General features: G+C 37.2%; 1 protein-coding gene across 2 annotated transcripts in view; it reads right to left on the reverse strand.

The window, feature by feature from the left end:
• The window catches only part of THADA (THADA armadillo repeat containing), a 154,502-nt gene that overhangs the window by 124,354 nt on the left and 6,373 nt on the right, over positions 1 to 23,775 (reverse strand). For both annotated transcript variants that reach the window (XM_041413628.1, XM_041413629.1), the window contains exons 9-23: positions 23,364 to 23,458; positions 22,850 to 23,070; positions 21,208 to 21,899; positions 20,465 to 20,616; positions 20,168 to 20,323; positions 18,917 to 19,039; positions 17,885 to 18,008; positions 16,332 to 16,480; positions 15,307 to 15,517; positions 14,543 to 14,678; positions 14,042 to 14,178; positions 13,471 to 13,629; positions 12,201 to 12,358; positions 7,724 to 7,833; positions 407 to 539 (exon numbers count right to left, since the gene is read on the reverse strand). In XM_041413628.1, the coding sequence (XP_041269562.1) occupies positions 407 to 539; positions 7,724 to 7,833; positions 12,201 to 12,358; positions 13,471 to 13,629; positions 14,042 to 14,178; positions 14,543 to 14,678; positions 15,307 to 15,517; positions 16,332 to 16,480; positions 17,885 to 18,008; positions 18,917 to 19,039; positions 20,168 to 20,323; positions 20,465 to 20,616; positions 21,208 to 21,899; positions 22,850 to 23,070; positions 23,364 to 23,458 (2,756 nt within the window). The remainder of the gene's footprint in view (positions 1 to 406; positions 540 to 7,723; positions 7,834 to 12,200; positions 12,359 to 13,470; positions 13,630 to 14,041; positions 14,179 to 14,542; positions 14,679 to 15,306; positions 15,518 to 16,331; positions 16,481 to 17,884; positions 18,009 to 18,916; positions 19,040 to 20,167; positions 20,324 to 20,464; positions 20,617 to 21,207; positions 21,900 to 22,849; positions 23,071 to 23,363; positions 23,459 to 23,775) is intronic.

Raw genomic sequence — 23,775 nt, forward strand, 5'->3', positions numbered from 1 at the left:
TCACCATTTTACAATTCTGTGAAGGTCTGTTCATATTCTACCACCCTCCCACTTTGCACTGAAGTAGCACATAGTTAACAAAGCCTTACTTAATCTGTGAATTATCTATGAATTTGTCAGAATTACTACAATTGTAACACAAAGCCTAAACACAGTCTTTAGAAATGCCATTGAAATCCACCACAAGCCAAAAATCTCAACAGTCAATAGAACTGAGATGCCAAACATGGCTCAATTACAAACAGCTTCTTGGCTGCAGGAAGGCAATAAAAGTCTGCATAAAAAAACCCCAAAGAACTGTTTGATTAAAAGCGGTTGAAGTGGGAAAAATAAATACGTAATTTCCTTTTTTTATGACCTTTCTGGAGGATATATTTAAATCAGAGGCAGTGACATTAGTTGGTACCTGTATGTAGAATGGAATTCCTGCACTCCGTCGGGTTGCACACAGTGTGGAAGAAGGATCACAAGATTTGATTTCTTCTAACACACAGCTTAGCCAGTGCTCTGGCATCTTGTGCAGACTCTCACTGTTACATCTACATCAAACAGATACACACGAAACATGAAACAAGTGAATAAAACAAGGACAAAGTCAAAGAAAGCATTGAGCAACCTTAAGTATTTCTTACTGCATGTTAACATCTCCAAGCACATATACAGATTTTTATTATGAAATCAGTTTAATTTTAAACAAAAGTGTGTATTTTTCCAGTGCTGTACAAATAATGTTAACCCTACTTATTAAGTGCCACTAGCAAAATATATTTAACTGAACAGAAAACAAGATTCTGTGCTTCGCTGCAACAACTCTCTTCTGCCAAAAATTATTACCATGTTCTGGAGAAAAAAGGCAAGGACATATGCACATCAGCCAGGTGTAGGAAGTGACACCTCACAAATTCATATCTTTGGTGCCACACAGTAGCTGATGTGTGCCCCTTTATACTATTATTGGTGTTTATAAACATACAAACTGAAACTGAAGCCCCCCAAAGTAAGTATACATTATGTAAATAACCCTGCAAACCTCAGAGCAATGGAAGGAATGAAAAACAAGGCAAAACGCTCTTTTCGATACTAAGTCTGTCAAACTTTTCATAAAGCACCTAAATTCCTCTCCTATCATCAAATACTCCTCCTCTGCAGTTATAAAACTCAGCATTGCCTGAAAGCAAACGACTTCCAAGGACAAGGAGAAACTCAAGTCTACTTCAATTACTGGTGCTGTTCAGTTCAATAAAATGCACCACATTCAGTGTGCAACACCAGCCCATTAATCTCACGTCAATGTTCCAAAAGGATCATTCATTGTAACAAAAATTTCTATTAACAGGACATTGCTATTAAAACCTGTCACACTGGTTTGATAGGTGATTCAGAGTAGAAGAAATAATTCATCACTGTGGGCAATACAGCTGCAACTATCTCAACCATGCAGGACTTGCCTTACCTAAAAATACAAACTATAATTAAATTCACGATGAGGTAGCGAGACCTACGGTAAGACTACAATCAAGTTTTCTACCTGGGTGACTGAAATAAAGAATTTTAAAGCAGAGGTAAACGGCAGCAGGTACTGGTGTGAAAACCAAAATCTAATGGAAGGTCCGCATATATTCCCCTCTTCATCCTCCTCTTATTAAAGCAAGAATTTACACTGGCTAAAAACCTGATCATGAACAATAAATGAGGCTTTAATCTGCAGTGAAACTCTCCATTTCCTTCTTTTACAAAAAAACCCACGGAAAAGTAGTAATGCAGAAACCTGAGGCTGCAGGAAGTGCCAGACAGGTCAGCAGAAAACACAGGACACTTCTCACTCTTCAGTAATTCCTGCAGGATTTCCACCACATTTCCTACACTGCTGCCAGGCATTCTCCTCATTTTTTAAGGGCAGCACCTCTTCAAAAGGGTAGTCAGAATGCAAACCACCAGATCAGAGCTCAAGAGGAATGGGACTTCACAAGCAATACTCACCCCGTACCATGGCATAAAAGAAAGGCACTTTCCGCTCCAAGTCTATCACAGGAGCAGTCAGATCAACCTGGAAACTCACAGTGAATTCTCTTGCTTTAACTACTCTCTTTTACTGATAGTTGTTTGCCCTTGCTTATTTGTAGGATGCATTCCTCTGCTCACTTTTGGGTACACAATGAGGATACAACTCTAAGATTGAGACCACACAATTTCTTACAGATCTCCTCCATGAGTCTCAGCAATTAAGAAATTAAGACACTACTTTGCAGTTCTCTTCAACCACATCAACACATTCTGCAAAATCTGCTCCTTCTGATCATGGAGACACCTGGTCTTACCTTCCTAGCTAAGCAGAATTTAAATGTCTCCATTCAATCATTCAGAGAACAGTGCTTATCTCTCTTCACTATGTTATCTTAGTATTAACATGAACACCCCATGAGAAATACCTACATCTGCTGGGGTGCAGAGGAGCACAAAGTAAAGCATTAAGGAAATATTTAGAATTTGCTATGCAGCACACTGAATATTTTATTCCTAAGTAAACTGAGGGATTTTTCTCCTCTCAGTATTAGTAGAAAGAGGAGAAGCATACTCAAGTCAAATAAACTTCAGACTCCCTTAAAGCCATATTGCTTTGATCTTGCCACAAGTAATTCTACCTTGTTCAGTCACCCACCAATGCACTTTTATTTATTAGAAGGTGAAAGAGTTGCTGCTGTAGAGTTAGAAACATTAGAGACTATTGACTTTGCAATGGAGATGACTACTCCCTTCCATTTGGCAGCTCTGTCTTCTTGTGGTCTGGCAAGAAGAATATTGTCATAAGAAGCAGGTGGCCATAAATTTTAAGAATAACCAAGCTTTACAATAAAATTAAGGCCTCAAGATCAAATGTCATTTTCCAGAACTAAATAGTAATTATTTCTATCAGATCAAACATATATTGTTGATAATGAAAATGCAACACAGTAAGTCGATACACAAATTACTTAAAATGCAGTACATTAAGTGTAATCCACAATTTTCTGTCTGTTCATCTGTCAGTTTAAACAATTTGACACATGCCCCAAACCCTTTCTGTGTTCAGTATCAATGAGTACAAAAGCCTGACAATCCTAAGTTAAAGCTAAACTCCTCTCCCTAAACCATATATCTGTATTTTCTCCTATCTGAAATAAATGGTGTGCTAACAATGGGTCAGTCTTGAATTTGGCCTTCCTAGATGCAAGTGCCTTGTGGCATAAACATCACAAGATCAGAAGCGTTTTTCTACATGTGTATATCCAGAATTCAACGATTCCAATCACTGGAAGCAGTTCCTGTCTAGGGAAGGAGTTTCTTTCACCATTTTCTCCTCTCTCAACAGGCCTGCAGTATTATTCTTTTTCACGTAAGTCATATGATTCCCATTTTTTATAGACACAATACTGCCCCTGGTACTTTTGAGACTGGAATCTAACCTCAAAAACACATTACTATTTAATTTATAGGTCTGCTTTTAAGACAACTTTTAAGACAACTCCTCTCCTGAAACTACAAAGTCCTTCTACTTGCATCCTCCTTGTCATAGCATCTACTCTACAGGAAACAAAATTTTCCAGATTATATAGGTGCATTGAGAAGGGTTTGAGGTTTCTCTGTTGGCAAAGCAGAGCAGAGAGAACCTTGGGTGGCTTCAAAATTTCACACAATATCATTACCCCAAATCTCTCACACCAAGCAGGAAAAGTAATGGAAGGGGAAACATGAACAGTGTTAAAAATTAATACATCTTCAACCTGAGCAGTGCCTTAACATTGTATTTTATGCTTCCTTATGTCATGTATTTCCTAACACTATAAGCATCACAATATATAAGAGCAGTGTTTCTCCCACTTTCTTTCTCTCCCTTCACATTCTTTCCCCCACATCCATTATTATACTTTTGCTAAAAAGTTATTTACAATTTTTGTAAGTTTCACTAGAAAGTCCATTAGTGGTATTTCCATTTTACAAGTCTTCCTGGCAGATCATAGCAGGCTGGGAAAGCAAAGAGTAACAGTCACTTCAGAGCAAAAAAAAAAATGAGAGAGAAGCAGAGTTTACTACAAAGGATTAGCCTTCTCCAAAAGAAATATTACAGAAGATCAGACACTGACTAGGTACATGTAAGTAATTTTCACTGATACTGGCAGATTAAACATTTTTTAAATAAAAGCATGATTTTCATCTTTCTTTTAGTAAACTACAGCTTTCCAGAAAACTGTTATGAACTCAACTTACTGCAACCCCTAAAATAGTGCTCACCACTATTTAAGTTCCAATCAAACATTTGAAAGTGTTCAAAATAAATTGTTCCTAAGTAAACACATTGCACTGTATGACATTACTCTTCCCAAACCTTACACTTGCATTCTTCAACTTTAGCGAAGAAAAGCACTACCACCATAACTATGCAATACCATTTCAGATTTCCAGAAATCTACCTAATCTCTCAGCAAAGAGATCACTGAATAAAAGAAATGCAAAGCAGGCAAAACGTAATTTGGGACAGAGAAATTGCATAATAAGGATTACAGGAAATTCAAGCTTTCAATTTTAAAACGGATTTCTGACTTTCCTGAACCAGCATGTTATCAGACCAAATGAAGATTTTTTAATTTCTCCAGGCCTTCGACAGGAAATACTCTTTTTAAAAACACATTGCTCATTTCATTGATATCAATGTTGGTTGTTATGTAACTGTACTGTTTTCTGAAGGTGCAGCTGCAGGCAACATTAAGCAGGCATGGAAAAGGGAGCACTACACTCCCAGAAGGAGTATCAACAGGGAAACAGAAGAATGGTAACTCGCATATTAGAGCAGACTCAGCAATTTACATCCGAATTTCAAGACAGATCAATTTCATCAGGTTTGTAAGAAATCTCTGCAGAGGAAATATTTTTCTTTCACCACTAACTGAAACAGGTCTGAATACCATCATTCTGTCTCGAAAAAAAGTCTGTTCTTGGTTTTTATAAGGACTGGTGTTTAAGGGTTGTACAGCTAAAAGCAAGCTCAGATAAAAGACACCGCAGCATAAAGTTTTTAAAAAGTCCTTGGCTAGACATAAGTGAAGGACTATGTTCAGCTGGAGTTATTCATAAATGCCTGGGAAAAGGATCAGCCACAGTCTTAGAGACAGATTTTTCACTGTGTTTCACAGAAAGAACAAATTCAAGTGTCAGGGATGCCTCTGCACATCTAGAGTTCAATCCTGCTCAACAAGGTATCATGCTAAGCTGGACATTACGATAAGCTGCCCCCGACAAAAGCTTTCTCCTCTAGCATTTGTGGACACAGCAGTAAATTAATACAGATTCTGACACTCATGCTTCAAGACTGCCCACGAGCCTCTCGGCTATGGAGAGAGGCAGGCCAGCTGAGATTCACCTGCAGAATGGAGCCCCCCAGCTGCAGCAGGGGACACGGAAAGACTCCATGACAATCAACAGACCTGCAATGCAGCTGCATTCACCGAGACTTAATCCGCCCCTTTTGGAGGAGAGTCTCAAAATATTCCTCATATCCCAGGAGTACCAAATCAAAGAGTCATTTCCTGTTCTGGTATCAGTCTACTTTCTCCTTTGTTTTAAATACAAATATAAGCCTTGAGACCTGTAGTTCCTGGAAAATATTGTCTTTCGTTGAAATGAATGTACATCCACAGAGCTGATCTCCAGTTCTTATAAATCTTTTTTCCCAAAGGAACACTTGCTCTTCTTGAAATATCTTAACTTTAAAAATGCTAGGCAGTATGGATAACAAAAAAATTGTAACAGACATCTGTTAATTCAGAAGAGGAAACTTCCTTAATTTTGGAGGGCTTTTATTTTGGATGATACATACATATCACTTAATGTTTAAATAATTTTCAGGCAAGCATGGCTCTCTTGGGCTTGGCTCTTCATTTTGCAACCTAACATAAGCTGCTGTTAAGTGGATTGTGCTCCATTAAATACAATGGCAGAAAGCAGGAGAGGCAACAAACACATCAGCAACTTTTCCAAAATCTTGGTATATTTGCTCTACTCTATTTGCCTCACTTTTAAAAGCCATTTTAAAACTGAAAATCAAAGAAAAATAGCGAGTCTGTTATAAACTGATGGCATGTTTTATATGTTTTCCATTATTCCCTGCTTCTTACTTTGCCTTTGCTATAAGAGAATCCTGCATATTGACTGAGATCAGACCAGTGGAGCTGTACCTTTGGATTACCTCCTTTCTCCTCCCAAATAGACTCATGGCAGTAAAAGGTTTGTTTGTTGGTTGCTTTGGTTTTTTTTTTTTTTAAACTGTAATTACTCTGTTGGCCATACTCTCTCTTCACATTGATGGGAGAAAACTTACAACACCTTAGAACTTCCGGAACCAAGTTTTCATGGTATTGAAGAACCTCCCAATACCTGAAGAACTGAATATGTTCTTCAATTGTATACTGAAGAACATACCCAATATATAAGTGCATATAAAACATATGGACAGGCAAGAAGATAAGCAATAAGCTTCTTTTTTCTTCTTTTTGAGTAAACAACCAAGCGTAAAGCAAGGTTGCATGAGCACTCAACAAGCTCCTCAAGCCAATTTGAAATCCCTCAGATTGCTACAACCTGAAAGAAAGTAATGTTCCTTGGAGAGAGAGATCACCAAGAGAATCATGGCATGCAGTGTAACATCCCACTGGCACACAGAATCAACACCACCACGTGTCAAATACCATTGCTGTTGCAGTGCTGGTACCCAGATGCAGAAGCCTCACCCAGCATCCTGTAGCAGAGACCAAGCCTCACTTCTGTTGGGAAAATTTTCTGAGGAGACACCCAGTGAACCTGATCAACCAGCCAGTCTGTACTAAAAGCACCAAAACTGTTTCCAGTATGAAATAAAGAAATAGATCTGCACCTCCGACTGGCTGACATGGGGCAAAAGGGGAACATTGGTTACTTAGCATTGGTGTGAAAACACAGGTACTTCAAATTGAAAATCTGACTGGTCTTTCATATTAAAAAAAAACCCCAACAACAAAAAAGCCTTACCAAACTCTACCTAGTCAGTAGAAATTTTAATTTGACTTATTAAAACATGGATGGGACATAAACACTGTATACCACAAAGAAACATAACCAGCACTTGAAATCAGCAGCTAAGCCTGTAATGGAAATTCCAGTGATCTTGCCCAGACCTCATGACAATTCTTTTCATTTAGTTCTTCTAGGAAACTATAAAGTTACAAGGGGAAAGAAAAAAGCCAGAGTGCATATCACACCCTGTGATGCACTGTCAGGTAGTCTTCCAAATGTCACAATAACCAACTCCGTGACAGGTAACAGAAGTTTCCAAGAAAATGTCCTGGCTAAAGCAAAAAGTCTGGCATACATTTTCATAAAGGACCAGAAAAGGGGAGTGAAATGGAAGAACTCTACACTCCTACTTTCCCCAAGAGTTTTTAAGAGCTGTTCAGGAAACTAACATGCCAGAAATGAAGAAAAATGCAGCAAGCATTATATGTCTGTATCATTTTTCAATGCCTAAGCACCATCTCTAACCGTAAGTATTGTAGTCCAAGTCACAGACATCATGTAACTGTCATAATCATGCCTACACCAAACTTAAACAAAATCCACATGAAAGCAAGGATCTGTCTGCACAGCCAGTTTCAGGGTGGATGCCAAAATTTGTTATAACTTGTATTAAAAACACGGTAAGTTGCCCATCCCCTACCTGGAAAGCATTTCTGTAAGTTGCACGAAGCCAGCATATGCCAATTCAAATGCACCCCTGTGTCTTGATTGCAGCAGATGATGTTTAAAGTAATCACCAATATTTTTAACCTAATAAAGAAAGAAAAACTTGATAAGCCATTTGAAATTACATACACAATTTATTTATATATGCAAAATATTTTGCAGTTCAAAGCAACAATCTGGCTGGAAGAGTCACTGGTACAAGCAAAAAGCAACTATAATAAACACCCACTCACTTTAATGATAACAATTATAGTCATTTTTTAGCTTAAGGGGGTAGTTCTATATCCTTTCAAAAAGTCCAAAAATATAAAGGACATGAAATTGGTTATTTGTCTGTGATGGACATATTCAGATTTTAAGAGAAGAAAGGGACAACTCTGATTTTCAGGGGAAACAAATGCAGATTCCTTCTTGTTTGCCTGCAGTCTTGCCAAAAACTACAAAGAAAATGCCAACTAAAGCACACGAGCAGAAAAAATTCTTAAAAATATTTAAGATATGAAATTCAAACTCCAAAAATTGTACCGAAGGGAAACAAATCTACATTAGATTAGGTAATACATCTATAAATGCAAATTTCTAATGTTCCAGAATTCTGCATAATTGCTGTTGACCATTAGAAACAATTTTTAAATGAGTGTTACAATCTGAGCTATTTTTAAAAGCATTGAAATTGTAAATGTGATACCTAAACTTTCACTTATAGTTTATTTTCTAGAATTCTATTACAACACAAAGTTTTTAAATCTGTTAGGAAGTTTACAGATCACACAATCTCATTCCACGAAGGATAGGCTGTCTCGTTCATTGGGTTTTTTCTTTTAATTCTCATCAACTTTAAGGTCTAAATCAAACTTCCCACTTGATTTGTTTACAATGCATAGCACATACTTAATGCCCTTATGCAAAAATTTACTTCAGGACTCTTTCCTAAAAGTTCTCCAGTGAAAGCTTCTCCAAATCTTTTATACAAAAACATGCATAAAATCACATCAAGTTGCTTATAAAATTCTGCTTGTGCTGTTACTTATACAATTGCTCTAATACTTTAATAGCCTGACAAGTAATTAAGTTGTCGTCAGAGAAGTTAATGTCATATCTACCTTTATGGTTTTTCAACCTCCTGTTAAGTAATTTGTCTCACCCAAGCAATGAGATTTCAATAATTTAAGAAAAAAAAATCTGGGACCATCTACATATTTCCTGCAGCTAAAACTTACCTAATGTGAAACACAGAATAATTGGAGATATTTGAGCTAAAAAAGTTATTTCTGAGTAGATTTTAAAGTAGCTTATGTAGCCATGGGATTTAATTTCAGCTTTCTAGTCCAAAAAAGAGGAGTAAGTGCCCTTTATTCACAAGGAACTGACCCACAGACAGGGCAATTCTCCAGGTGTATAAACAAAACCAAATCAAGAAATCCATACACATGTAAATCAATCTACCAGCCTGTCCCAGCACCACCCTTTTGCCTCTAGAATTCACAGGATTTTTTTTTTTTTTGTCACATACTTCCAACTTTACTATTTACACTTCTGAGTTTCATGCAACACCCACGCTGACTAGAAGCTTGCATCAAACTGAACTCACAGGCTGGAAGCAGCACTACCATAACTCAGTTCTTGGTCAGAAATTTAGAATATAACAGGTGAACCTTACTAATTCAACTATGTACAGGGTCACATGTGCTGCTGAGGGCAAGAATCTGGGTATTCAAGTTCTAATTCTCTCCAAGGTGTTCCAAAAGATTAATACAGGCCATGGGAGAACTCAGTCTTTACTTCTGCTGCCTGCTTCTTTTCACTGTGGCACACAGCTCTGGCAAACTTATCTCCTAAAATGGTCTTAAAACTTCCCAGGTGAGATAAACAGGAGTTTGAGAAAGAACTAAATGTTTCTCCAGACTCAGAGTGCTCATGATTTGTATGTCATATGACAAAAAAACCCACAGAATCTTTATTAGATGTCGTTCTGGTGGTTAGACGATACTATTTATATTGATTTCCTTAACAGGCACAGTTCTGAGCCTGCCATCTCTGGACTTTTAGGATCATATGGAAAAAGAAAAGTATGCATTTGAATAGTGAGATTCCTCCAGCATTTGAATAGCGAGATTCCTCCAGCTGTACTCTGCACTTCCTACGTCCATTATTTCTAAAAGCATGGCCACCATGTAAAATAGCTGATGTTTTGAAGACTGCCACATAAACCAATCTCTCACTCAAACGACAAGAAGAGTAAATCTGATGTTGTCCCAGCTTCCTACAATCAACATAAAGGATCATGCAGGAGCTGCCTCCCTGCCAACCTCTCCCCCACAGGTACACAGCACAACAGGCAGCATTACTGCTGCAAAGAGCAGCCCCCCAGCATCACACTGCCTGCCCAGAAGCAGCTCTGCTGTGCCATTTCCTAATGCACACCAGCACTGTAAGACACTGCACTTCCAGCTGCATGCTCCATTAAAAAGACAGGTACAATCAATTAGAAGACTGTGAGCTAACTCAACACTCCCTGTGATCTTTTGGGTAAGTTATGAGAGCATTGATCTCCTAAAGCACAATTCAATATAGTTATTGACCTAGATGGAGTGGAGCATGGTACAACAAGAGGAAGATTTGCAAAAGCATGGCACATGCTGGCCAAGAGGTGCTACCTGATTTTTCTCAACCATTACTTAGCCTGGCTCAAGGCAAGCTGACCAAGGTTTCTCTCAAAGTTTTCCTTCTCTGTATTCTTATATCTCTTCCAATAGTTCCAAAATGAAGAAAAAGAATATGCAACTTGAAAGAAAAGTTCTACATGCATAAGACAACAAATTCCAATTTGCTTATTTGTCAACACTGACAAGTGATTAATAAATCTGAAGCCCTAGCAGTTATGGCATTGATATTTTTTGTCATTTCTCATGAAACCCTCCTTTTTTTTGTACAAAACACAGTAATGACCCAAAATTACAAAAAGTACAGAGAAAATGCCTGCAGTTTTCTTTGGATATTTCCTTGCAAGCCTGAGGAAAATCAGGATTTCAAACTGACTTCTCATCCATTAGCATTCTTCTTCTTCTGTTTTACAGGAAGATATCTGAAGCATTAACAAGTTGAAGAGGTTTCTATAGGAAGAGAAGGTATCTTTATAGAATCACAGAAAATCCTGAGCTGGAAGGGACCCACAAGGATCATGGACGTCCAGCTCCTTCCTTAATAATGTATTATTTCTGAAAGAGCACCTATCAGTGTCTGCTTTCAAAACCAGAGATGCTGCAGTTAGAACTAACTCATTCTAAAACACCAATTCCTCTGTGACTTGGTGCAGATTAAGGAACATAATGGTGGAAATGATCTCTGGTCTCTCATCTGCCCTCCAGACCCCAAGCAACAACACAAGCACAGCTGTTAACCAGATGAAAACATGAGGATTGGAGACAATGCAAGAATAAAGACACCAACACTATTTCCATGGCACCCCAACATCAGATAAGAAATAAAATCTGGAGTATGTAATACTATTTTAAAATGTAAAGTTTAATTTTAACGTAATGTAATGTAAATGTTTTATTTTAAAATGTAAAGTTCTAACACCTAAGGAAAAACTAAGTAACTGTTTTCAGTTGGAAAGAAAAAGAGGTTAAAAGTAGTTGGTCTTTCATATTTCAGTCTTCTATGCAAACTGGTTTTGTTGAAACATATGTAAATGAAAAGGTCATCAATTAAACCAGAAATTTAATAAACACAAAATATTTCCCAAATAAATGCCTGTGGTAATCTAATTTCTTGTAAACACTGAACTCAACGTTCTGCAAGAGACCCAGATGGCATATTAACATTTCTGATTCTCATATTAAAAAAATTAGAGAAAAAAGATACAGTCACATTACATACAAATTATTCATAACAATGAATAAGAGGACGACAAGGACTAGTCAGCATGTTTGACTTTCAGAACTCTTGACTCTGATGCTAATTAAGGAAGAGTTTTAAGCAGAATCCCAATATGTAGAGTTAAAAATGAGACAAAAGAGACTTTGAATAGGAAGTCAGTTTAGAATGTAGCAATTCGATTAGTGACTAATATATCCTGAGAGAGAGACAACAGGGAGGGTGGCAGGCAGGCATTGGTATCCCTAAACACATCACACATCTCATAAATAACCCAATACAATTAGAATGAATGAGTTTTTTAGTAATGTATAGTAACTTCTTCATTTATCTGTTTTTAGAGATGGCACTGGATCTGAATATCACTGGATCTGAATATCACTGGATCAAAACAAGACTGATAACCAAGTAGAACCAAGAAAATCCTTACACCATGGCAATTAAATGAAATTTAAAATGCACTTTTCCTAAACAGAACACAGACTTAAGGAAAAAAATTTCTGAAAACTGCCTTTGCTTCACCACCACGCAAGAAGAAATTGCAAATTTTATTATGAAAATTATTTCCCTACCTGTTCTACAGTAATCAATCCCTCTGAAGGTTCAGATGTCGTCTGTGAAGGCAAAAGTTTACACAGTGTCCCTAAGAGCAGAGATACTTCCTTCATGCTTCTCCAGCAACATACAAGAACCATTTGAGCTGTGACATCACACACTTGCCTGTCTTTGCCTTAAAAACAAAAAGACAACAAATGCAATAGCGTAACTCAAGGTTCTCAGATGCAGCTGTGTAAATTAAACTTCACTTAGCCTGTCTTACAAAACACAATTAACTATGAAAAAACTTCTAAACTTGCCTGCCCAAAAGACAATTCAATCTTGTTGACCCTAACTGCCTGCTCAGTCATTGCTTTACTTTCTTGCACTTGGAAAAAGCAGTAGTATAAACATTTTATCAGAGAAGTGCTGTCCTAAAGAGTAGAGGTCTTTTGGTTACAGTTCCTATTCACTCGCACACCGAGGCACAGCAACACGTGCACCTTCGCAGGCAGGCACTCATCCCCATCCCCCGCTCCCGGACGCGCCCCAGGAGGCTCCCAGAAGGAAGAGGCGTTTGTGACGCGCGGCCGCCACCTGGTGGCCACTGCGGCACTTGCACGTGTTTATTACCCTTGTTCTCGGGGAGGAAAACAGGCGGCCACGAGCATTTCAAACATACGAAAAAGCAACCGGGGAAAGGAAGTTCAGAAACTTGCATAAACTATTAAATTTTAAAATGCACGGATATTCTATAAGTTTATTGTGGCCTACACTAAAGATGTCAAAGTTGACAATTTCTTTATCGTTGAAAGGTTCAGTTTCATAGCTGCTATTCATTAAAACAGACAAATACTACCTAACATTTTACCATTAGAATATTTCAAGCTGAAGTTTCTGCTTATGTAATTTTATGCAACAAGTTGTATTGCATGAATATAGTCTCCACCGGCCTCATGTACACTGGAGAGGAAAATTAGAGTAACACTTCTCAACAAGAAATACTTTTGAATCATTGCTTGATAGAAAAGGTGTTCAAGATTACCTGGCCTGTGCAGTTAAGGCAACAGAGTCTAGGCCAATATCAAAATAAATGACTTTCACTTGTGTCTTAAGAGAGATTAACCACAATCTTCCAGAAGCATAGTGAATCATTCTTTAAAGCCATGTCCATGGATAACTAGTTTCCGACAGGTAAGAACTAAAACATCACACAAGCAAGTAATTTCCAACCGATCATCCACATAAAATGACTCCTCTATAAAAAATACCTTGATTTAATTATTTGTTCAGCCTTGGATTTACCTCTCATTTCCATGCAAATATTTTTCGTTGTGCTCTGGTCAGCTAGCTTTTCAGATCCTTCTTTGCAGTGTTCTTTCAGAATTTTTGCTTGCATAAAATAATCATTTGTGTCCTGTGGTTGTATCTCATGCAGAATCACCTGCAGGCGATCTGCACTTTCTGCACATTAAACAAGAGGGATATTTAACATAGTATAAAGAAATGGAAGTAGAAGACAAAACTGATGTAATTCATTTTGGGTATATAAATACAGAAGAAAGCTATAAGCATTAAGAAAGAAAAAACACAAGGTTCTACAGTGATTAGAATGATCAAGGAAAAAAACCTGAATTTACAGCCCCCCATTTTGAAAGAGGTGCAACAATACACTCTGCAAATGTTTGTAGGTTTTTTAGTGAAGAAGTCAAGAAAACTTTATCAGAAATTAAGAGTGACCAAAAATTATGACATAAAATGAGAAGCTGAAAGGAAGGGGTGCTCAGTCTAGCTGTGAATGACTGCAAGATAGAGAGAACCGGAAGGAGCATCAGATTTGAAAATAATTCTTTTGGGATTCTTTCTGGTTCTTTACCTGGATCACTGTCCATTGGAATAAGACCCTCTGGTGATGAGCTCTGTACTACTGGTGATACCACAGCAGAGAGGCTGTATGACATCAGAATGAGCCTGGTCACTATTTCCTTCCATTCAGACACCAGTGTCAAGTTACTTAAGGAAAAAAAGTCAAAATCACAACCAAAACACCACATGGATTAGAAATAATTTCATATTTAAAAGAAAGAACCAAAATTACAAACACTTCTGCAACAGTTTTTATGAAAACAATAAAAAGGGTAGAGATTGAAAAGTCTTAAGGCTGAGTTTACCACATACAAAGGAATCATCAAACACTGCAGCAGTCAGAAGACTTCTAAAAGCCACAGGTACCAGCTTTCCATATAAGTAGTACTGCATGATTTTCTGTTCTCCGTAACACCTCTTCCACTGCATTTAAACATGGAGTTACAACTTTCCATTTAGTATGTTTTGCTTAAAATATGGAGTTACAACTTATTTAGTATGTTTTACTTACTTGAAGGGTAATTGCTGCAAAGCCCCATTTATACAGTGCACTCTCCCATACATGGGGAATGATGCTGCTGCTTGAAGCAGAGACTTCTTGGCTTGGAATATTTCTTCTTCAACATTCACCAACAAAAGCTTGATAACTGAAATATTTTAAAGTACAGATTTACATTGTACATTCAATACCGATTTTCAAAGAAACAAATCTGCTTTAAGAAACAGAAATAAAATCTGTGTACACAACAATTCAATGGAACATGCACAGCGATTTCCTTTATTATACTTTTCCCTATTTTGTCATTGAAACATGTGTTAACGTTGATCATCAGTTACCTGAACTCCAGCAATATTTGTTATAGTCAGTTTAATCTGTCTATGAACCAAATGGCAGCTGTGAAAAGCACAGCCTACATCCTATGTTCAGGGACAATTCCACAGCTCATGATGAAGTCACAAGAAGTTACCAACACCATACTGCAAGTCAGACTTCACCCTTACAGCCACATTAATACAATGTCACTGGTCAAAATAATGGCAAAAGCCATCTGATAGAATATTCAACAGCCTCAACACAAACAGGACTAGATTAAGATCTTAACTAAAGAATGTATACATAAAATACATACAATGTATTATGTATACATACAAAATACAATATATTTAAAATCCTGTTAGAAATAAGGATCTCTTACTAAGCCTCCTACCAAAAGCCTTATTGAAAAGCAGCAAACTTGCAACAAATATTAAAAAACCTTTCCCCAAAAATGTTACCTGCCAAAGTGTTCTTCTCCACTGTACTCACTGATGTGTTTTCATCCAGCTGGGGGTTATGCTCAAGCCATTTTCCTAAACAAATGTGCTGCAGTCCTTTGTGATATACTAAAAAGTTCAACAAATATGAAGCAGTGACACAATCATATGGCTTGGTGCTTGTGCTAAGATCAATTGCTGCTTGGAATAGAAGATTGAGATTTTCAGAATCCTGAAAAAAAAAAACAAAGCAGTAATATTGTTCATCTAGTTGAGGTTCCAGATTGATTTAATTAAGCTTCTTACCACCTTGGAATCTGAGAACCTGCTTTTCATTAAGTTTGCTGGTACATATTTCTTTAAAAACACTTGTTTTGTGCATGACCTTACACTCAAAACACGCATGTGCATGTATTTAGCAAGGATACAATTACACAGACATTGAGGATGGCGACAGCCATTTCTAAAGCAATATTCAATTACACTGCACCTCACAGGAAATTTTTTTTTTCAAATTAATGTGTTTTGTCGGCTAATGGACATTAAAGAGAAGAACAGCTTACTTGGTAGCAGTATTTGTTCATCTGTACTAATGAATTTTAAAATAAACTTTCATCAAGTTATTACAGACAAATCAGTATCAATGCAAAAGGCAAAATTTGTGAGGAATCAAAGAAACCAATCAGATAATGAAACCTGAGATCAATCAGAAAGGATAGGAAATAGGGAGCTGAATTTCCTAAAAGTACAAGAATAACCAAGTCAAAATGTCTCAATCATTTACAAAGAGAAGTCCAGCTAAGCCAAGGCCTTGCATTAACTATTTCTCTGATAGTTCATAGTCATACCCACCCAATGAACTTCCCAAACTCCTTCATCCACTAGTGAAACAAGCCTCCTTAGGTAGTGATGAACACTACTGCAGGCAATTTGGACTGGCTTCTAAGGTTCGGGATTCCTGCCCTGTACCTAACACAAGCACCTGGTATAATACAGAACATCCATCTTCCACAAAATTACTCCCTCTAAACTCTTCAAGTTCATACCTGTAAATTCAATGCAACATCACGTAGTTTCATCAGAAGTCTAAATGCCAGAATTTTTACTTCCTCAAAAGTACTGGCAAAACACTGGATCAGAGTTTGGACACGAGCAGAATGAATTTCCTGATGTAACTGGAAAACTTGTGCCTGGCCTGTTCAAAAGAAATTAATGCCTTAGATAGTTGTGCTGTAACTCTTTCCAGAATAAGCATTCTCTTCATATTCTCCTTTGCTAAAAGCAGCATTACATTTTAGCCAAATTATTATTTTAATATTATTTCTCTTAATAGGTCTTAAAATACCATATTTACCATTGTTAGGAATAAAAAAGCTTACCTTATTTAAAAAATCACTCTTAGTAATAAAGAAAATAACTTATAAAATAAAACAGAATCCCATTTACCCCCTTTAAACACAGCATTACAAAAATCTTTATTTAGTTTTGCTTAAAATCTCTTTTCCTGTAAGTATGCAATATTTGAAAATAATTCCTTTCAAAAAAGAGGTTGAAAGCTTCAGTGTGTTTTGGCGCTTGGTGTTTTCAGTTAATTTGTCATAGAAATAATCCCTAAAAATGTAAGCCATTACAATTTATTTTGGTTTTAATTTAGATATAAATGAGTTGTGAATTCTGGTGACTTGACTTAATGCTATAAAGAAGGCAGAAATTTTAGGATGTAAACAACTACACCATAATACAGCACAGAACACAACAGCTGAATTGCCTTTATAGAAGTAATGTCCAATTTATAAAATCCTCAGTTGCTATTATAAACAACTGAGGATACTCTCTATTTTTTTAAAAAAAGCAGTAATAATATACTACATACTCATAATAATAACATTAATGTGTTCATTTATCCAGGGGTTTTGAGAAATTATTTAGCAAGATGGCAATTTTATTCCCTCTCAAAAATCAACTTCAATATTAGACAACCAATTTTTTTAAAGAAAAGGTTACAATTTAGGACCGACACATATTTTTATGTTGACCACGTGATCCAGAGACAAGATTTAGCAAGAATATCAATACTCCAAAGCTCTAAATAATTATTAATATTGCCATAAAATCCTGAAGAAAATTTAAAATAACACCAGCATATCATCATTAACAGGACAATAAAACTGTTTTTTATTTAGCAAGAGGATATGCAATATTTTTCAGTCAAGAGTTTTTGTGAATTCAGCATTTCGAGCTATCAAGATATATGTGCAGGAAAAAGGAGCGAGGTTACCAAATACATTGACATTTGTCCAGGAGTTCTCCTTATATTAAAAAAATAAACCTTCCTAAAAAACAGGCTACGCAAGAAAATCCAAATTTACAGAAGATATACAACAGGCAATTATTAGTATTTACTTCAATATTGCTTTTTCAAAAAAAAAATTACTATGCTCCCTTGAAGTAAAACAAAAGTAATGCAGGAAATGCCACAGAAATAAAGGACTAAGACTACCCTTTTACTTTGACAGAAACTGACTAGCCAGCATAAAAGACACGTCTTCAATACCTCCCATTCCTGCAGTCTATTAAATCTATAAGTTAGACTTCTCACCTTTTGGAACAGAAAATATTTCCGCTATTGATTCCAAAATACTTAGTGCACAAAACCTGGTTGGGTGTGATGAACCAGGAAACAATACCTCAAAAAGTCTGGCACATACAGATGACATGAAATCCTGGAGGGGAAAAAAAATCACAAGAAAAAAATTAAGACCATGTACTTGCTGCCCAACAAACAAAAGCCTAAGTAACTGAACTCAGGACATTCTGCTTTACTCCAAAAATTGTGACCTTGCAGTTAATTTTGGAAAAACAGGAGGCAAACATTCACAGTACAGTTTTTTGTTTCTTAGAGAACAGTGAAGGCTGGACAATCATTTGGATTTTTAAATACAACAGTTTCCTTTCCCCAGGCCCACAAAAAGACACCCATTGTATCTAATCCTGAAAATTAGCTGACCAAGAAAAGCAGTACTCAAGGAACAGATTGACACAAAGATACTGATGATTATGAGCCTTTAAATAGAATAAAAAGGACAAATACAAAAGAAGTCTTCATGTTAAAGCTCTTGTCATTCATTCTCTCACTCACTGATGATTCTGGAGACCTAGAAAAAGACTGAAGCTCAACTGATCTCTGTTTTAAGTCCAAGTAACTAACACACATCAAAATGGCCAGCACATGACAGGACATTTGCCCAATATTCTTTTTTTTTTTTTTTTTGGATTGAGGGTACATCTCCAGCCGCTCCTCACTTACTGCTGTTTCAATGCACATCACAGAGCAATCCCTCATAGAATAACCTTTATTGGTTTCAAACAAAATTTACCTTAAAGACACCCTCCAAATACCAATGGACATTCAGTTCATCAACAACAGCATATTTAGTCAAAATAAACTTGCACAAGTGCATCAGAGTGGACAAGCTCCCCAGCACTGCTTGGCTTTACAGGTCTTTCTCTTTCTGCACTATTGCCTAACACACACACAGGGTGCCTAACTTACCCAGTGGTGTTCAGGAACAATGAACTCTCAGAAATGCTACCCCACCTCTATTACCTGCATCTCTAGCAGTCTACTTACTTTGTATTGCTGCAAAATGCTCAAAGGAGGCATTTTAGTTGACTTCTCAACTAACTCTTGCTTGGTTTTATTTTGCTCCAATTTATAAAGCACTTGAGAACTTTCTTGTATCCTGCAAAATAACTTTTAAAACAAAAGAAAACATAGGTGAGACAAGAATCATTGACAGTGAAATAAGGGAAAGGCAGATTTCCAGCTTATTTTCCAAATCCCACTGCTTGTAATTTTTAGGAAGTTGGCATACAGCATAACACAGGAACAGATCCTTCCCTCTCCATTCCAAATCCAAGGTTTTGCTTCCCACCTCTCTTGTGACCAATTTTTTTCTCTCCTCCCTCTACACCTCCAAAATCTTCTTCCATCTCCCTCCTTAAATTCATGCCAAGTCTTCTCTTCCTGTCTCATTTTCTGTGGAACTGTGTTCATCTATAAAAAAACTCAATGCAAATAATTTCTACAGCCTCAGTGTCCTTTAGAGTTTGACTCACTTCAGAAGTGCTTCCTCCACCTCTTTTACTACCTATAAGTAATATTTCCTTTCTTATCACACTCCCATTTAGCATGACTTTTCCATCTCATGCTCCTCAGTCTGCACAAGGTAAGAACGGAAAGAGATAGGATTTCTCTTTTGGTTTTGCCAAAGTGATTCCCTCACTTTTCTCCCTTCTCAAATTAATTATTTTCTCCTTCCACACTGCCTCTCTTCTGCCATAAAGATCTTCTTTATACATACATGGTTCCTCATTTTATCCCTATCCTTCTACCATGAGCTACATGTGACCTTGGCAAGTTCCACCAGATGAAGAGACTCATTCCCTGCAGACTGTAATGGCACAGCTAAATCACAGTGAATATTCTTCTACTTTGTTTTCCAGGTCAGGTTTCTGAGGGTGATGAAGTGACTGAATTTGCCTGAGCTGTGACAAGTCCATGTAAGCACAGCTTTAGGCCACAGCAAAGGCAACACAAGGCTCACTGCTGACTCCAGGGCACATTGCTTTGGTGTTGGCAAAGTGTGCAGGTGCTGGCAGGTCAAGCAACACCCACCACCACCCATTAAGTTACCCTGCCTCTGCCACATAATATTTTGTTTAAGCCATCCTTGCCTGTGATGACTTAAAGCATACTCCTGGTCTTAGAGCTTCTACTCCTTCCAACAAGCAACTTTGTAACATACTCATTATTTCTTTTAAAATGGTGTTACAACTAACATAAGACGCATGTTAGACATTGCTCACAGTTTGAAATTACCTTTCTCAGAAGAGAAACGATCTGTTGCCTTACTGAAGGAGACTGGTTGTTCAAGTTGTACATCATAAAAAATTGAATTAGTTGCATTTCTTCCAGAGACACAATTTCTGTAGTGCGATGGGTTTCACAGAGTAAACCTAAAGCATCAATGCAAACCTGAAAGATATTTAAAAGTTCACCACGAAAGAGTTACTGACACCTATGATGACACCTTTGTTTTAATACAATACTAACACAGTAATTAGGATCAAAGCAATTATTCTAATTAAAAAGATACATAAATGACTGTCCCTTTACCTGGCTGTGCTGATGAACTAGACCCTGTTTTATACACTCAGTGGATACAAGACCACTGCTCATGATATTTGAAAGTTCCAGATGTCCATGGGCCCTGGCTGTTCTCAAGCATGCCATCAGTGCTCCAAGAGCTCCTCTAGTACTGCAAGAGCCTGAAGAAAATGAAAACCAGTAATAATTACTGTTTGACTAATACAAGCAATGTACTACTTGCAGTGTTCATCAGAAACTCCCAATACTTTCAACACATGACCCACCCCCTTTTATTTCTACTCCATAAATCCCAAAAGATAGATTAAACTAGTTCTAAATCCCAAAAAGCTTCATATCAAATATGCCATATGACAAAAACACCTTGTGAGGTCTCACAAGCCGTTATCTTAGAGTCACACTAAATTACTTCAAAACAAGAGAACCATAAATCTTGTATCCACATATTTACAAGAAAAACCAATCTCTTACTGGACACACCTGTGTAAGAGATAAAAAACAGTAGTAGTAGAAAATACAGAAATCTAACAAAACCCGGTAAAGAGAACCATAAGGCACCCACGGGAGTTTGCTCATAGCACAGAGACACACTTATAATTATTATGACTTTCACCTTGAAATACAAATAGCAATAATAAGCAACTGGAATTTTTCTCCCAAATTAATTCTAACAATAATAATAGACCAGAAATCACATGGTTAAAATTTTTTAAATCCAATCATAATTACAAATACAAAGTTTATTTTCTTACCCAGATTAGCATCTGCAGAGGCCTGAAGAATTCTTATCATGTAGCTCAGACTGTCAGGATTACATTTGAGCAATTTTGGTAAATAGTAATCTATTATATAAGTAGTTTGGTCATGGTTCCCTTCACACAGTATTACCAGAAGAGGAGAAACCCAGATGTTGTGCCACTGGTCAATCCAGGTGCCTTCCTGAAAACTCGAAGTAAAATGGGCCCTGTGATTTGTAAACATAGTTTCCAGAAGATCACTAGCGTAAGGTGCAAGAGACTGATCACTCATCACATCCAGGATTTGCACTGGAATTGTTCTGTCCAACTGCAGTATATTTTCAGTGCCCACACATTCCACCAGACAGCCAAGAGAAGCATATTTCCCTTTCACATGCCAATCCAAGCTAAGTAAATGCTTTATCAACGTTGCAAAGAATGGGTCTGATTTTCCATTGGATCCAGCAATGGTGGTTTGGTGTATCTGAAGAAGATTCTTGAAAATCAATTTGGTTTGGTGTCTGATGGCATCCAGAGGGTGGTCCCAGTGTGTATAAATGTATTCCAGCAGCTTCCCAATTATATCAGAGTTCCCATTAAGTTTGATTTTTAGATTTAGAGAGCCTGAAACAAGGGCAGCCAATGCTGAATTAGTCCAAATAGCAAGGATTCTAGACAAAGATGTTGCCACACTGGATTCTTTTAACCTTTTAAAAAGAACAAACAAAACAAATTACTGCCTTCATTTATCAGTATTTTAAAAAAAATTATTTTGTATTTCAGAATAACTATTCATCACATTCATTTACCTTACATGAAAACAGATTAGGAGACTCAACCCATTCATGGAGGAAAAGGAATGAACACCGAAGTGACCAGCTGGATGTTGCCAAGTACATGCTTGGTTACCTGATGTGCTATTAAGTGGCTGCAGCTAAACCCTCTAACAATGGGGAAAAGAAACCATACAAGCCCCACAACAATAAAACAAAAAAAATTACTATGCACCTGCTAACATTTGAGCAGCATTATGTTGTTACATGCTTCTTGAAAATGTAAAGAAAAATTTTCATTGCCATATAAAACCATCCTGAGTATCCTATGTGCAAAAACAAGATCACAAAACTGATGTCCAAGGCACAATCAAAGGTTGAACTGAATACACATTTTAATCTCCAATCCAATAATGCTGGTGGGCCCTTAGATGTAAGCAGCCAGAAAAAAACCAACTAAAACTCACATTACTTTAAGTATTCCACATATTGGCACACTGCTTTCCTCTAAACTTCAGAAGGAGAGGATGTGATGTCCTGAAACTGAAGTATGTCTCTCTACATAAGAACTGACACACCTTACCATAAGGGAATTGATAAATTTATCCCATTCATGTTAGAAAACAAAATTTTAGCATGCTAGAAAAAAACTGAAACTTAGAACTATATATTATACTACTACTACATCATTATATTTTTCAAATTTACAGAGTTTTTATGAATATATTAAAAAGACTGCACCATTTGTGACAAAACCTAGTATCATTACACTGAAAACATCAGAGATACTCCACCAGGACCATAGAAGTCATGCAAAAATAGAATTAGAAAGATAAACCTCTTCTCCCAAACAGGAAACAAAACAGATTAGAACACAAACTTACTCTGAACTCAATGACAACAAGACTGATGCAATATCTAGTAATAGTTTCTCTCCATTTTCACCCATGCTGCCACTTTTCCAATCCAGCATAGCCAGTGCTCCATGGCAAAGGAAGAGCAGGACCGAGTCTGGGAGTTCTGCTGTGCACAGAACCCCACAGTTTCTCACGAACCACGCTGGCACAGCTAAGTGTTCTGTTGTCCCAAGGAGCAAGTCACTGATCTGGAACACCAAAACACACCCATTACAGCACCTCAGTACAGCAGAAAACCTGCTTTGTGCGTAACTTAGAAGAGCTGAAGAGATTTCTTGTAAATAGTGTTTGTCAAATTCCAAACCCAAGTCTTATTACTTCATATAGCAAGGAGAGAAGAAAGCGGGAGTATAATCCTAAGGACTGATAGAGAGGCTGGCAGGCCCTGGTATCTGCATCAGCAAAGCCTCCAGAAAACACTGATAGTACAGGGTAACAATACCATGATATTGCAGAGTCTCCAGCCAGGAAATACACTTACCAATGAAGGTAATTCCTCAACCGGCTCATACATAGCTCTGGTGAAGAGAATAACAGCCAGTCCTGAGGTAGTCTGAACAGTCTGCAGGAGCGTTGCTACACAGAGATATTGCACATTAGAATGCAGCAAACACTGCGTGCTAGAACTATGTGGAAAAATTATAAAATATGGCATTTAATTTTGCTAGACTACTTGTAGTTAGTTGTATCATCACAAATCTGCAGTGTCCACCTGGATAGCAAACATTAATAACCTTACCCTCCAATGTAATAAGAAACTGGCAATATCTTTAACAGAAGAAAACACAAGACTGCCCAACTAAGGCAGGGAGGACAGTGGCAGAGACTATTGACATGTGTAAATTCTACTACATAAAAATGTCTGTATGAGAAGAAAACACTATCAGTTATGG

Source organism: Onychostruthus taczanowskii, unplaced genomic scaffold, assembly GCF_017590055.1.
Source record: "Onychostruthus taczanowskii isolate IOZ18803 unplaced genomic scaffold, ASM1759005v1 scaffold42, whole genome shotgun sequence".
Classification (NCBI taxonomy): domain Eukaryota; kingdom Metazoa; phylum Chordata; class Aves; order Passeriformes; family Passeridae; genus Onychostruthus; species Onychostruthus taczanowskii.